This window comes from Nicrophorus vespilloides, unplaced genomic scaffold (assembly GCF_001412225.1).
Source record: "Nicrophorus vespilloides isolate i.1.1-1 unplaced genomic scaffold, Nicve_v1.0, whole genome shotgun sequence".
Classification (NCBI taxonomy): Eukaryota; Metazoa; Arthropoda; class Insecta; order Coleoptera; family Silphidae; genus Nicrophorus; species Nicrophorus vespilloides.
This window is the reverse complement of record NW_017097083.1, coordinates 4,929-22,018: the sequence shown is the minus strand read 5'-3', so window position 1 is coordinate 22,018 and position 17,090 is coordinate 4,929. Positions and strand designations below refer to the sequence as shown.

The following is a 17,090-nucleotide window of genomic DNA, read 5'->3' as shown; positions in this document are numbered from 1 at the left end:
ATATTTTACATAAATACATTTATACTTGATATTCTACTAAATTTCCTATTTACAATTCATAAAAGACAACTTGAAATTGTACAAACCAACATAAAATTACATAAATTCAGTTCATTTTTGCACTTAAAAAATATAAATTTTAAATTAAAAGTGTGTGTATTTAATTTTTCTCTTAATTAATTACTCTTATTTCAATGCTTTTTCATAATTAATTTAGAAAAAACATTTGAGACAAATTTTGAAGAAAAATAAAGTCAATGTAAATAATTTAAAATTTTCATTTATAAGAAAATCAAATTTGTTTATAATTTACTAAATTTTCTTGTCTCTTTTAAACAGAAATGATATTAATAACATAAAATTAACAAAAATTTAAACTAATAGAAATAGGAAACAAAAATTATTGTCTTCTTATGAAGTTCAGACAATGGAAGATAGAATAGACACTATTATGATGAAGAATGACCCTCATTTATGTATCATGTATTTATTTATAAGTAAAGTTATTAGATCCTACTTAGTTCATTTATACTTGATATTCTACAACATTTCCTATTTACAATTCATAAAAGACAACTTGAAATTGTACAAACCAACATAATATTACATAAATTCAGTTCATTTTTGCACATAAAGAAAGATAATTTTAAAATTAATATTAAATAATATACATTTTAAATTAGAAGTTTGTGTATTTAATTTCCCTCTTAATTAATTACTCTTATTTCGATGCTTTTTCATAATTAATTTAGAAAAAACATTTGAGACAAATTTTGAAGAAAAATAAAGTCAATGTAAAAAATATAAAACTTTCATTTATAAGAAAATCAAATTTGTTTCTAATTTACTTTTAAACAAAAATAATATTAATAACACAAAATTAACAAAAGTTTAAACTAATAGAAATTGGAAAAAAAAACTTATTAATTGAAATATTTGGTATTTCTTATGAATTGAGAAGTTCAGGCAATGTGAAGATAGAATAGACAGTATTATGATGAAGAATGACCCTCATTTATGTATCATGTATTTATTTATAAGTAAAGTTATTAGATCCTACTTAGTTCATTGCTCTCCTTATGAATTGTGAACGAGCTGAGCAAACGGTTCAGACAAATAGGCGAAGAAATAACGGCAATAATATTGATGATGCAAAAATCGCCCTCGTGATGAGAAGAGGGTGTAATATTTGTAGAAGTACGTACGTCCCTTGTGAGCCCTTTTCCAACTGTAGGAAAGAGAGAGAGAGAGTCCCGAAAAGCGGTATCCGAGATCGTCGCAAAGGAGGAATCCCCTCGGTTCAGTTAGTCTCCCGCTCGTATTTCGGTGTGGCGTCGCCACTTAACGAGGGTTGAAACCCCAACCCCCTCCCCACCATCGCGGAAGAGACCCCTCTCTCTCCCTTACCGAACACTGGGAGCCTCCGGAGTGGGGACAGAGTGAGAGTCCAGAGTTCAACGGCGGCTCAAGCTTCAGTTCGTGTTGAGAGTTTGTCGTGAATGTACATCGTTAGCAAAGGCGATGAGTTTACGCGGCGATGCTCTAAAACGCGAGTGACACTACTACCGACCGAAAGAATCACCGCACATTTATACGAGTTACGATTTTTATTCTTTCGTTCTTCCACATTTTGTTTTTGGATTAAAGCTGTGCATCCAAGTGCCTTACAACAAAAAAATATATATATAAACCTGTGTACTTAATCGTGCTAAATACCATGGATTTACGCAGATCAAACATCACCCACGAGAAGATTGTAAGTATCGAAGCCCGAATTGGAAGTAGTCCAGCAACATCCATCTCGACTAATTGGACTTTAAATGCGGATCTTTCCGATTGTTTTGCTTGACTCGCGAGCTCGTTTATTTTCATAAACGTCGCGATATAACGCGGATTCCCATCGCGCCGCATACGTGTTTCTATAAGTGCACATTAATATTCGAAACGGGATAGTTTCAGAAACCGCAAAGACTTAACCGATGATCTATAACCAGGAAGCAATACTTCCCAACAACAACAACAAAAAAACATCCCCTAATTACAATCATTTCGTTAATCACATTTTACCTTCAATTCCTGAAACAAAAACAACGGTCTGAAACTAATTACAAGTAAAAAGAGGAATAACTAGTTTCCGCGCTGCACCAGCCCTATTGTTTTTATTCAATTTAACTAAAATCCAACGTTATTGCAACTAATTACATTCGCAACATAAACAAAGCCAATTAATAACTGCAATTGCACCCAATTCCGAACGTAAATGCATAATTGAAATTTTCAACAAATTAGACTATTCCTTAACCTGTCAACTCACTCCACTAATAAGACAAAGTAGCTTTGTTCAAATGAAATTCAAGCTAGACAAATTACTTTGTCTTCAACATAAGTTCATTTCTTATGCTTGTTAAAACTCTCTTGATACATTTCTAAGATTGAGCTTGATATATTCTTAAAACTGAACTTGATATTTTCTTAAGATTGAGCTTGTTATATTCCTAAAATCGAGCTTGTTATAACATTCCTTATGTCCACCAAAGATTTCAACCATCTTGATTTCACCCACAGATTTTACTTGTTAGACAAACATTTACTATTTACGTTAGTGAGTTCTTCTGCTGTTACATAATCCTTTCTGCAATTGAAACATCCTTTTCAAGTACACAAAGCAAACGTTTTTTTATTAACTTTTCGACTTTGATCAAGAAATAAAGTTATGATATTTACACCAGACGGAAAACTCGGAATTAAGTCTACGTTTACTCAAACTCCAAAATCTATATAAACGTTGTTCTTATATGATGCTGTGAGGTACTCTATTTTTATATGTTAAGTCCTGGAAATAGACGTGTTTCGAGTACCGAGAATTCCAATTAATCCAAGAAGCTTTGTAGTATTCTTAAAACTAATTTACTTAAATAATTTTTTTTTATTATAATTCACACTTTTAGTAAATACGAGAAATTCTCAGAAAACGTTTCAGTTTGTAATCATATGTTGTGTACACGTTAAATATAGAAGTAAAAACAAAAATCGTAGATTGAAATGTTCTGACACATCTGGATAAAATTTTCTGAGATGCCATCCATACCAACAACAACCATTCACGAGACGCATAACAGTTGGAATATGATATTTTTTTCTTCACTTTTGCTAGCGTTGCAGTTTCTTCGTAACACAAATCATTCATTCGTCTTCTTCAAAATTCGAAGTCTGCATATTTTATTTATTTTGTCTCAAAATAAATTTGTTAATGCTAGTATCAAAAGCATTATGTAATTAGTAACTAATTGATTAGAAAAATAATAACGTGGGAAAGACTATGGACAAACAATGAACGGAATGAATTGTAACCTTCGGATGCGATTTGTCCGTGGAGCGATTTATGTGTGCTGTAAAAATCGTTCAGGATAATTACATCACACGGCCAGATAGAGGACGATTATCGTCGTGATCGGAATCCTCCGGTTAATCGTCGACTTTGAGGTGGACCATCCGAATCTCTAATTAGGCTCTCTTTGATTTCCACCATGGGAATCGGTGTAATTGGAATTAAAATATTGGAACCGGATAGGATTCGAGAATTTAAAACCAGAGAGAGAGAGAAAAAAAAAATGTATATTATAAAATAGTAGTGAACGTTGTTAGAAAGTTGGTCCTGTTTGAAGCGTCCATTAAATCTTAAGTTTAAAAGTTGAAAATCTAATTAAAATATATACTTGTTCTAATCATTTCAAAGATAATCTAAATCTTGAATTATTATAAAAAAAATAACTATTTTTACGTAACTAAAATGTATACTTTAGTACTTAAATAAACATGAGACAGTCATAGAAAAAACCACACATTACGTGTTATAATAATCCCGTCTATGTTTAGCATAGTTTACGATCTTCAAGGCCAAAGAATCGCTGATAACAAACATTTAACTGAGTCACCCGGTATTTTTAAATGGACACAGTTCGTGTTTGTCGCCTATTTTTCGTGTTCCAATTTATCTCTCTCCACGAGATATTTCGAGCCTCGTAATTGTTTAAGTGCAACGCACACATAACCCATTTCTGGTGTACTTTTTTTATGCATTATTGATACTTATTCGATTTATTTACTCTACCCGATTACGTATTCTATTCCCAAACAGAAAACAATAATATAATAAGTTTTCAGTAACGAATTTTTTTTTGGTAAAACCTCGCCGAAACTGACGCAAACAAATATTCATATTTATTCATTGAAACGATAAGTACTTCCTTCGCATGTGAAGCGTAGCCGCAAGTTTTGTGTGTTTTTTTTCTCTCTATATATTGAGCTAATGATTCTTCGATGCAAGGTCACAACTATGTAACGAGTCATCTAATTGCGCAATTCTATCTGGGAAAATACTTATACTGCGACACTTGAATGCTTCCTTTTCACATATTCGCATTTAGAAAATGTTGTTATTCAGTTTGTGCATAATTAAATAATATAACTTTTGATAATAATCGTGTTAAACTTTCACTTGAGTTTTCGAACAGGATGATGCGTTGAAGGACAGAAGCATCGACGTACCTGTCAAAATACAAACATAAAAATCCGTTGATTTCATCGCTCCTTCCTCATATTTTTACGTGTATTTTTGTATGTGTGTAATCACCAAACTGAATCTATTAATTCATTCATTATGTCTGGGAACGAGGACTTCCTCTGTTAGGAAAGCGTAGAGATAGAGATCTACGGGGGGCCTCTGACCCCGATCCACCAAAATTAATGAACACATCACCTGCAGCAACGAACGTCGTTACGTAAAAGAAACAATAAAAAATAATCACAAACAGCATAAATAAAACATTCCGTTTCGCGAGACGAACAAAGTGCATACGTTAGATTCTTCTATGCGTTGTCGCATGCGATTATTAATAATTGAACTGCGATTGTATCCGTTTCAAATAAGTCATCGCTAATAATGGAAATGACCACGAAGCTGTTGATGATTTTTTTTTTTCCATTACGATGTGGAGAGCGTATAAAAAACAAGGTTTTTATTGCTATGCAATCATCGTGCTGTTAGGTAATGCGTATGTGTTTATTTTTTTTGAAAAATTTGTGTAATTTGTTTGAAGCGATTGCTACATTCTAGGTGAGAATGTTTTCATTGATACAAGTTGTTGTAATTGTTTCCTGAAATTACCTTTTGTTTTTCTCCTGCGGATGTTTTTAGTGTCCGTGTTTGAGGTAGTAAAACTGGATGTAATTGCGTGCGTTACGGCGGTTTTACAGAGGGGGCTACGTTCAGGAGGAAACGTTACCTTTTTTTTTTTAATGTTTACCTAAGCTACGAGGTCATTGCGCTGATAAGATTGTATGTGTGCAATGTGTGTACATTACATTATACTTTTTTCCCCTCCTGTTCGTTTCCATATCGCGCGCATTTATTTACTCTTTACACGTTCCTGTTTTATCTCCTGGAAAGGAGAGAAGGCATGTTGATTCTTCGGTTCCTTCTGTGTATGTTCGCTTTTTTTTTCCTTCTTATTTCTGTGGTAACTTTCCTCTTGTTCTTGCACGTGTCACCGCGAAGAGAACGACGTCTCTAGGCGGAATCACCTAGGCATGTGATCTCTTGATGTCATACAGACTTGGTCAACGAACCGCGAGTGAGCCGAGGTAAATGGGCTTCGGAAATAGATAACACTATTTATACCTATACGTGTATACTAATACTACTACATACAACGGCTCCGTGCATCCATCCTATTGAGTCATGGTGCAATCCAATCCCTTATCTTAAATTGGAAGCATGCGCTCCTAATGAAACCTAATTGATACACATCATCATCTCATCCACGCTTCTTCGTGCAGCTTTCGTTCGGGATCAGTGACTCCTCCCTTGGTGGCTCTGTAATAATCTGCAAAGAGAACACACACACGCATTCCGAGGCGATTATCGGCATTAATGCTCGAACACTTTTTGGTTTGTTTAATACCAACACCACCACCCGGTTGTTGTTCTTGCTCGGAATGATGATGACGACGATAATGTCTCCCGTTTCTTGCGAAGAAACCTCGCTTCATGTGGATGTACGCCGGAGTGAACTTCGCCGAAACTTAGATTAGTTCTATCAAAATTGGGGCCGCTGTAGTCTCAGTGATTTGTGTTTATTCCTCGCGAACTTAAATCATTCCGCCCGACCAACTTTCTACTAGTAAATATTTAACTTGAACGCTTCCCTTCCCTATCTCATCCATTTATATATATATATTTTTCCTTTCTTCTCTTCATCTCTATTTTCACTTTTTTTTCTTCTCACTCAATTGTCGAGGAGATTAAAATATCATGGAATTCCCACAGCGCCGATCCCGCACCTATTGTCTTCTCGCTCCGCCAATGTCAACGCTAATTATCAACCATTAAAATAATTCGCAGCAATTTTCCGCCGTGGAAAAGTTTTGTTTTCTACCCATTATATTGTTAACCTCTTTTAACCCCTCGACACCTCAACAAACTCATAATCAATTATTTCACATATTGAAATTTACCATTTAAATCTTATTTTTTGCCTTCAGCTATTTTAAGAATGTCTGAATTAATAAAAAAAACAAGGTAGAAGAGTCACGACCTTTGGCTTAATTGAAATTGCCTATAAAACGGAAAAGCGAACATCGCAAATGAATGAGACATTACGCCATTGCCCAGATCGAAAATGGAATTGCGAAATGCGTTAATTAAACCGCTTTTTTTTTATATATATATAACCATTTCCACATCCGTTATGACCACCCGTTCCATCCCATTTTTTGCCCATCCCTTCCAACAATTTCGCTTGCAGAATGCGTGTTAATTAAGCTAGAAAATACGGTCCTCCCTCCCATATTTTTTTTTGCTCTCTCGCCGAATTTCCATAATTTCCTCGCCGGAACGGGGAAATGCATAGCTAAAAAGAAGTAGGCGAAGTGTGTATAATATTATATATAATTTTTTTGTAAGCAACAGCACACGCGCTTCTATATATATATTTATTTTTTTTATGTATACATGTAAAACTATATATTTATTTATTATGTAATTTTTCGTGTTTTTTCTTTTTTCGCGTGCACTCTCGGTGGGGTCTGATTTAAATTTTAATGGGAATTATGAAAAGTGCTCGGCGATTTATCGCAGAAATATAATGCTGCTGCTCCGGCGATTTTTCCTTTGTTTCTTCGTGGCGCACGGCAATTTATTCGTTGCGGTAAAGTTCACGAGGAAATTATTATTTTTATTTTTGTACAGCCATCAAAAAACGATTAATTGTTATCTTCGAACGTGTCTACATTCAAAAAAGAAACACGTACATTGTAGCTTCATTAATTTGTTTTGTATCAACAAAATGTTGATACATTCATTATTTTAAGTAATTTGTTAAGTATTATTGCATATTGCACGTGCTCTTGTTACTAGTAGGATTTTCGCTGAGAGAAGAGAAATCGCGGATTCCGTAGACAAACCTTTGTTTTTGTGTTGGTTATGATGCACTCAAGTAGGAAGAGATTTGCATGTGCATCTCATTTAATCCGAATATCGGTATTTCGAATAGGATTTGCAACCCTGAATTTCCGAAATGGTATAATTCCGCGAAGCAGTTTTGCATACTTGAAGGACTTTGTTGTTTTATTATTTGAATATTTTTAACTTGTTTACGTAAAATTATACCGAACTTATGTAAAGGTTTTCATTTTTCGATGAGAAATCAAAGCTTCCGATGAATGGAAACGGAATGGAAGAAATGCGCGAAGATCTGAGGACGATTGTGGGGGAAAATGTAAAAACGGAGTCGCGAGGATATTCAATTATTTTCTCTATTCGTTTCGAGAGATAGCGGAGGAGCAGCGATAACCTCGGAAAGGTCACAAGGTCTTCCGAACCATAATTTTTCATTCCTCTCGGATTTCGAGTGAATGTGTGAACAAAACGTATAGGTTGTATACAAATCGAATATTTGAGATGGAGGAATGCGCGGATTCCGAACGCCTAATCTCCGCGTAGATGTCAAACAACAAAAGCGAACTCTTCTCGTGACTGCGCCTCCGGAACAGAAAAAAAAAATGAGAAGAAATTTCTCTAATCGAAACCATTTTCACCTCGGCTGCCGCCACCAAAGAGAAGTGAAGAAAAAATCGAAGACCGCAGAGCAGAAGAAATTGCATTCCCTGCGAAACAACATGGGTGTATGTAGCTTGAGAGAGCGAGAGCCGGAGGAAAGGAAGAACAGCTCGAGGATAAAACCAGTTACACCGAGTCGAGCGAAATGGGCGAGAGTCGCTTTATACCATCGACAGTCCTTGGATCTTTGAGAGAGAGACGGTCGTGAGATGGAAGAGGAGAGCGCTATTCGTCGACATCGTCGTCGTCTCGATCCCGTTTACGAAATTGTTAATTTATTGCAAAACACTAATTTCAATATTCAAATCGGAACGCACAACAACTTTAGATCGGTTCTATTTTTAAATGTTACCTCGGCACTTTGAAACATTGAAACGGAAAGTACAACTGCTAATGCACAACGTGACATTTAAAACATGTTATAAACAAGCTATAATAGCCATAGAAACTACTCGATACTTGACAAGTAACATTATAAAACAATTTGTATATCACGACAGAAATAAACTATTATTACACGATTTAATTTTATTGGAATGATTGCTCTTGCTCTTGACAAGGGTACTCGGGTTGTTCAATTGGCGTTCTTATTAGGGCGAAGAATCAATCGAAAAGTATTTATGGAAATGGGGGACTTCCAATTAAAGCGAACCTGTAAGTTTTGCCGGAGATCGGGGCTAATGATTTTGGGCTCCTTTCGCTCGCCGAGTCAAGCAATCCGCCTATTTCATTTTATTTTTTATTTTGTGCTTCTTCTAATTGGATTCAATTGCATTTAATTACGCCTTTGTGAACTTGAGACTCGCGTAATTGGCGCCTGAGTCTTTGCAAATAATTCAATCTCGTGCACTCCCCCGGATAGATTTCAACATGCCGATGGATGTTGTTGTTGATCATTATGATGTATAGATGTGTGTGTATCGAACCATTTCTGAGCAACAATTAATTTGTCGGTAACGCGTCGATTCGAAATTGGCGCCAATTAAACGCCAATTGGATTATAGGAATCTTGGATCGATTTTGCATATGTTACCACGATTTACGACCTCTCAGGTATGCGATGTGTAGTATGCCCATGTACGCGAGTGAATTTCAAGAATCTTAATGGTAGATAATCTCGGGAATAGTTGGAAATTTTTTCTTTAAAACGATATTGACGTTGATTCTTTTTTGCTCGTCATCTCTTTTACTGTAATTTGAACATTCTCTAAATTTAATGACATTAATTGGTACGTAGATTATATAACAATATAAAGTATTGTTGTTCCACTCGTAATACTTGTATACTCGTAAAGTTTCTTGTTTGCAATGAACATCTTATTAAGTTAAGCATTTTGAATTTAATTTATAAATGATTTGCAGAGTTAATAACGCAATTAACTTAGTTATTAGATTTTTTTCAACAATCTAATTTTTTCTTCCGATTATTTCAATTGTAAGTTTCTGAATTTAAGCGTTATTGTGTTGGAGAGTTAATTGAAGAGGGTTAAGTAAATATTTATCTTTTCTCTCGAGGAGCACGAGGTGTCAATATTGATCCTGACCCTTCGTAATTATGATGTTAATTCGTTCATTCCGTGCAAACCTATGCTCAATCTGCACGATTCATCCAGGATTGGAGCTTATCTCCAACGGCATTTAAGAAGGCGCGAGTTCTAATGACTAATTTCGCGTTGCGCAATCGGAATATCTGGGCATCGGGTGGGTTGGAAAGCGCGACCCACGTGCAAACTTTTAGCCCGATGAAATGTTACAACAACGAAACAAAATATAAATAAATATCCTGAGATATATCACCGTCGATCGGTTGCGCAACGCTCACGTAATTCGTGGCTCGAAAAACCAAGGCTGTGTGTGTCCGTCTGTCTTTCGCTCTTTCGTGTTTTTCACTTCTTCTTTTCTCTCCTCTCTCCAGATTGAGTAAGTCGTTCACGAGACGCCCGGAATTTGCGTGTTAAGTGTTTTCAGGGTCTCTCTGGACGGGGAGGGTCGCAGTAATACTCCCGCTCCGCCCTGGACTTTCCGGTCTCACCGAGGGGATTCCCCCTTTCGCTATTTGTTCTTATACTTCACCGTTCTTCCGGTAATGAAACCCCGGGTCCCTATACACCGATTATTACACGCGCCCTTTACGCACGCACGTGCAGTTATTGTTATTTATTTCATGCCTTCCTTCAACCGACCGAAGAACAAAAAGCAACCCCTCTTTTCCACTTTTTTTCCCTATCCAAAAACTAATGTGACGAGCGATTTCCTGGCGACTTTCAGACCAATTACCCAGATGCTAAACATTTCCCAACTATATTTAGTGACTGGCTTACCTAACTTAACGCCGCTCGAAACAAATATTTCTGCTTTAAGTGCCCGTGAGGAAACATCCCAAAAGCGAAAGAAATTCTGTTACACGAAGAAAAAAAACGAAACGAAGAAACAAGCACGACGAAAACATTCACCAGAAGCCTTCTCTATATATTTAGCCTTAAACTGCACCCCTTCCAAATAAAGGAGGATCTAAGAGATCCAACAAGTATTTCGTTTTCGCTACTCGAGCATACATTTAGCGGTGAATAATAAAGTTATAATAAGCAAGAGTATTTCGGGAACGTTCCTGAATATTTCTGGATCGTCGGCATAATATTTATATACTCATAAGCGCGCACCTCCAATTCGGTTTCCGCAAAAAAGAAATAAACGCAACGAAATTAGAAACCCTTCTTAACTTAAAAATGTTTTGACTAGTCCTAAGCTCCTAAATCAGGGAAGAAACCAAACAAATTCCCTTACTTTAAGTGCATTTCCAAAGAAATCATAAACTTGAAATAATAGCTTTTTTCCCATTTAATTTATAAACTTCCGCTGTTTCGCATTTGCATCGAAACATTGTTAAATTGATTACTCAATTTTCGGTTTCCCAATTATTCCACGAGCGCGCGAAATTCAAAAAAATATCTAAATGTTAAATTTAATTATATATCAAAGAAAAACACACTGCGAAGTTGCTTTGCAGTTTTATCTTGGATCTTTTGCGGAGGGAATTGGCGCAAGCACGAAACCCAAGAAATTACAATAATGTTATTATTGCGAGAGTAAAGGAAAAAAAAAATATGTCGAAAGTACAATTGTTTTATGGGCGATGTCAATCGCGCACGCAATTTCCTAATCACATCATTTAATCCAACAAAGCCCGTTTCCTATCAGTTTTTTTTTTAATTAAGTCACGGAAATTTCAACGCTTTCATAATCTCATTAAATTATTTTTAATTCTATATTACTAAATATTTATTGATCACCAATCTCCACCAATCATTGCTTAACTGTCATAACCTGTCAAATATGGACTGCATCTGTCATCGCCATTATTACGCGTTTGTTTTAATCCATCTATCAAACGTTACGCGTCAGTTGGATTTTAGCGAATGCATTTTGTGAACTGTTATTCCGATTATATTAGCATCACATGGTGTGCTGTTTAAATGTACGAACATATGCGACAGATGAATGCGTTACGGAAATTCAAAACCGGGTTATATTATTCAAGTCGGTCAGAAAGTAACAAAAAATAAATAAATAAATAAATAAAATCAAAGGTCACCGAATTCAAACAATGCGCTGTTGTATATTAAATTAGCGCTCGGTATAATTCGAATACACGAAACGAATAAATAGTTTCGAATTAATTTCCAACCGAAACGACACGAACGTTCTCCAAAATTTGCCAACTGGAATTCCGTGCGCCGAAATTATCTTGTTAATGTGCAATTATTCAGTTGGTTGAAGGGGGGTGAGAGAGGTGGTTGCAAAATGCTTTTGGCATAAAGTAACGTTGACTGATGAGCCTTTTGTCATGAAGGGTGGTATAGGGGGGTGTTCGTTGCCTAGGCGACTGTCATAATTGTTGTTAAATATGGGAGCGGTTAAAGATAATTGTTGAAATTTATTTGCATTTTTACCCTCAACCCAGCCCAATTCCCTTTGGCTGTTTTACAAGGGGGATTTGGTGATGATAATAATAATATTGGGGGCAGACATGCAAAGGGATCGCTATCCGTGTCCGGCCCTTTCTGCGTTCCGCGAGATATGCTAATGCGAGTCAGCAGTGACGCCCGAAATTAAGAAGCCACTGGATTCCACAAGTTTCTCCCATTTAATGTCTCTTTCCGTTACATAATTAATATAATTACTTTTAGCCATTATATTTGAAATACTCATGCTATTAGTATAATAAAATTAGACTGATGGACTTTCAACTTGTTCTAAAGCATTAATGTATAGAAGAATGTCGACTTAATATTGATAAATATGTGTTATCGAATAAGGAAAATCAAAATAAACATTGATAGTTTGTGGTGCTTTTGTGTTTTTAGTACAATGACATTTAAAAATTTAAAAAAAGAGCTGCAGTTGGCCAACGGACTGGACCAATTGGTGGCCCGACTAATTACGCAACAATGGCCAATCGCCGCACCAGGCTTAGTTCCATTCACAATGGCTCAAAGGTTGCCCCATTGATTTATTTCCATACCAAAAAAAAAAAAAGAACCTTTTCACATTTTCACACACGAATGCACTCGAGTAAATGCAATGCATTTATCACGGTGAGCTTTTCGAAAGGGTTCAAGGACGAAAGACGGAGGAGATTTGCTCTTGTAGATGTCGAATTTCTGAGTGGAAAACTGGAATTATCCTCAATTCAACTAATTCGTCGGGTTGATGAACAGTAATCCCCGACTTCCGCGGATTGTCCCAGAAAGTGGTATAAATAGTGTCTTTAACGAGGACTTATCAATTATGCCCCGTGCGTCGTAAATTAGAGGCTTTTGTTGCGTTTTGATGTAACGACGACCGAATGAAAACGTCCCTCGCGGGATTGCGGCGCTCGTGGAGCGGATGAAGAATAGAGTAATACAGTATGATTTCGTTCAGTCGGTTATTACCACTTGTGAATTGGATTCCTATAAACGAGCTCTCAGAAAGCAGACTATGCGCATTATTTAGTTGCACGCATAGAGACAGCGACTCGACCGGAAACGCCATAACAGTACTCCCATGTATATTATCCATGCAGTTGGCTGGTATAATTGAAGCAATTCCACCCGCAGGAGAGTATAATTCAGTGGTATCTCTCTCTGTCTCTTTTTCTCCTTTGCTATCCTCGAACTCGAAGAAAAGAACTCAACAAGTCCACGGGAACGGAACAAACAAAAGATGTGAGTAATGAGTGAACTCATCATCATCGCATCGCGAATTCTAAAGTGAAAGAGAGCGACTGCGTCTCGGGATGAACGGAGGAGGAAGGAAGATTTCAGCCTACGGTTCTTCTCTTCACCTGGCCTTGATTCCGTGCGCACCGAGGAAACATTGAATGCAGTTGAAGGATGCAGAATGTATTTTTAATTTTCCTGTATACACACACGTACGCCGCTCCTCGCCATTCAGGGAGCGCCGCTCCCCCAATCTTTTCATTCAGACGGAAGAGTAGGGGAAGAAAAGCCCTCATTATCCGACCCCAAAGAAAATTTATGTTGTATTATGGATCGCGTTTTTTCATGCACCCTCTGTGGGGTGCGACTGTACCAAGGGGGTTGCAAAACTTCTCACCGATTTATTATTAAATATCAGCTCGTGCGTAAGGGAGTGTAAAAGAGAGAGAGAAAGAAATGGGGGGAAAGTTGTGTATTTGTTCATTGCCGAAAGGGCGGCGCGTTAATTGCGCCATCAGGAAGCATTTCGCAGGCAAATACCTCTAAAGTGCCGCAGGAGAAGGAAAAGGGAACGCGAAAAGTGTAGGAATAATACGGACATAAACATTTTATTTTGATGGCAGTTAAAAAATCGCGCGCGAAAGGAAAGTTGGGTTTCTTTAATGCGCAAAAATCTCCTTGCGTTGAATAACGTATACACATACACACACCAAAACCGCTCAAGGGCTTACGCTATTTTCCTCCTCTCCTTTTTTTTTTTCCTTTCCTAACTCCCTTTTTGCCCTTATAAACAATATTTTTATACACACGCGTTTTCCTTATGCATTTATACAGCTTGAATGGCTTTCGTGAACGATACACATCTCCCCTTATATTTTTTTTTGCTGTTCTTTCTTCCATCTGCGTATTTATATATCATTTACCCGTTGCGTAATTTAGGTCCACGTCGGAATGGTGCCAAATGTCAGTCCCTCGGGCTTCGAACCTTCCATAAGAATTGCATTAAACCGTATCTCGCGTTCGCCGCAAAACGCAAGGCGAAAGTTGAATTTGATATTATTATAATACTCGACGCGTGTGTATGTAGTTCGTCGACGGCGGCGGCGGCGGCGATGGTGGCCGGCCCCCCGCAAAGCAATCTGTGCAATGTCCCCCCTGGGGGCCGCTAAGCCACTCGTCCGTTGATTGGCTCTGGGAACTCCTCTCTGCTTCCGCAAACGTCCCCCCTAGTTTGATTGATTCCGAAATGACACACGAACTAAATTTTCTTTTTCTTTGTTGTTACAGTGGGCCATCAAGATGATGATCAGCATCTTCCTCCTGGGTTCGCTGATGGTTGCGTCGTCCTTCGGGATCGGGTGTCCCACGGGCTGCGAATGCAACGACGACACGTTCGTGGTCAAGTGCGAGAAGAGCAAGCTGGACGTGCTGCCCATCACCTTAAATCCCGCGGTGCAGCGTCTCGTCCTACGGAACAACAAAATCAAAACGATCGACGCCGCATTCCAATTCTACAGGGACCTCCAATACGTGGACCTGTCCAACAACCACCTAGTGAACATCCCCTCGAAGAGTTTCTTGTATCAGGAGAAACTCCAAGAGCTGCATCTGAACAACAACAAACTGTCTGCTGTGAACAACGGCACGTTCCAAGGATTGAAATCGCTGACGGTGCTGAATTTGCGCGAGAACTTCCTGCTGGAGCTGCCTCGCGGCTTATTCTCGATTCTGCCGAAACTGGAGGAGCTCAATTTGGGCAGGAACAGGATCTCTAAAATCGATGCTCTTGCCTTTGATGGTTTGCTGGCTCTGCGTGTGCTGTATCTGGATGATAATCAGTTGACGTCGGTGCCGACTCCTGCCTTTTCCGTAATGGGAAGCTTGGCCGAGTTGCACGTGGGTTTGAACGACTTCACCTTTTTGCCGGACGACGTGTTCGCCGGATTGGGAAAACTCAGTGTTTTGGATCTGAGTGGAGCCGGTCTTCTTAACATTAGCGATGGTGCCTTCAACGGCATGAACGGATTACGCACCCTCAATCTGGGTGACAACAAGCTTAAGATTGTCCCGACCAAGCAGATCTCTGTGCTTTCGCGCTTGGAGGATTTGGCCATCGGACAGAACGAGTTCGTTGTGTTAGGCGAGAACTCGTTCAAGGGACTGAGCAATCTCAGGAAACTGGATGTGACTGGTGCGACGCATCTGCAAACTATTAAGAAGGGAGCTTTTAACGCCAACCTGAACATCGAGAGCATTGTACTGGCCAGCAACAGAGAGCTTAAGACCATTGAGGAGGGTGCGCTTGTCGGCTTGCCGAATCTGCGACATCTGGTACTGAGGGAGAACGGGTTCACTAGTCTATCGGAATCGATGTTGTCCTGGGGTGAGCTCAGGTCTTTGGAACTGACGGACAATCCGATTCACTGCGATTGTCAAATGCTCTGGCTCGGAAACTTGCTTGCAGTTAAGAATTTGACTGTGGTTCAGTGCGCTTCGCCTCTTCCCCTTCGGGAGAAGGTTCTAAGGACTCTGAGCGCTGATGAGTTGGGATGTTCGTTTCGCGATCCTAGACAACAAGCCATCCTCGTCACCCTCTTCGTAAGTGCCATCATTATACTAGCGGTACTCGGCTGGCTTCTCTTCAGGTACAGGCAGAGAGTCAGGGAAGCCGTCAAGGAGTACAAATGGAACAAGAGGGCCATCAGCAGGAAGGAGCACGAGTACCAGAAGACCTTCTCCGACGACGAATACATCATGCGCGCAGGCCAGCAGCACATCAAACCGATACCGGTAACGGAATTGTAGCTAGAACTGAGCGCGCCGCCTTCGGGTGTATTCTGTGTCGACGGTGGCGAAGGGCGGCGTACGAGGGCACCGCGGGGGGCGGCGGGAACCCTCCCTGTTTCTGGATTTACTTACATAACCGGCGACTCCTGCCGGGCCCACTCTCTGCGAGCTTTGAACACCGAAAATAGGAACGGATTCCAGCGATATCACAGAGAGATCTATCAGCACTAGAGACGCCCACTATAGAGGACCCTAATGGATGAAAATAAAAGAAATAAACCTAACAACAAACAGAAGGAGAAATACAGAAGGAGCCCCTCTGACATCCCAGTGAGAGAATGGTGGTGGTGTAGTGGTGCGCGTCGCATGGAGGACATTATTTATTCTCAGCAATAAATGAATCCATTCCAAAAAAATGTGATTTTTTACGAAATATAGAGACTGTACAGTAGCCGCTAAGTAATATATTATATTTTTCTTGCTGTCTTATCCGCTCCTCGGGTCAAGGCCGTTCGCAAATAGTTTGTCACTACTGTCTTTGAACGAGGAGCGAATTTTAACTAAATTAAAAAAAAAATAAGAATAATTTTAGACGTTTGAAAAACGTCGCTGAAAAAGAGGAAGAGAAAACGATACAGATTGTGATATATAAACAAATGACTGCATGTGGTTATAAAAAAAATAATATGATTGTAAAAGTTGTTTATTTCTTAGTTTTAGAAGAAGCTAAAACAAATTAACTTTCGACTGATATCTAGTGTGTTCATTTGATCTTCTTGTTTTCTTTGAGTTTGATTTGAAAGAGAAAAAAAAAATGTAGTCATTTCTGGTTATATACATGAAATCTGATTCGGGTTCTTCCGGTGCTCTTGGAAAACCGCCGGAAGTCCCAAAACCCATTTGTACATATAAAGAATAACAACAATTGATTTGAGAAATTTAAATTGAAAAACAAACAACAAATACAAGTTATTAAAAAAAAA

General features: G+C 38.4%; 1 protein-coding gene across 2 annotated transcripts in view; it reads left to right on the top strand.

The window, feature by feature from the left end:
• Positions 1-17,090, top strand: part of LOC108558854 (insulin-like growth factor-binding protein complex acid labile subunit) — a 102,369-nt gene extending 85,279 nt beyond the window's left edge. The window contains exons 1-2 of one of the 2 annotated variants that reach the window (XM_017915887.1): positions 1,455-1,756; positions 14,608-17,090. In XM_017915887.1, coding sequence (XP_017771376.1) covers positions 1,718-1,756; positions 14,608-16,125 — 1,557 coding nt within the window. In that variant the 5' untranslated portion in view covers positions 1,455-1,717 and the 3' untranslated portion in view covers positions 16,126-17,090. Of the gene's footprint in view, positions 1-1,454; positions 1,757-14,607 lie in introns of those variants that run through there. The other variant, XM_017915888.1, reaches the window with a different exon arrangement.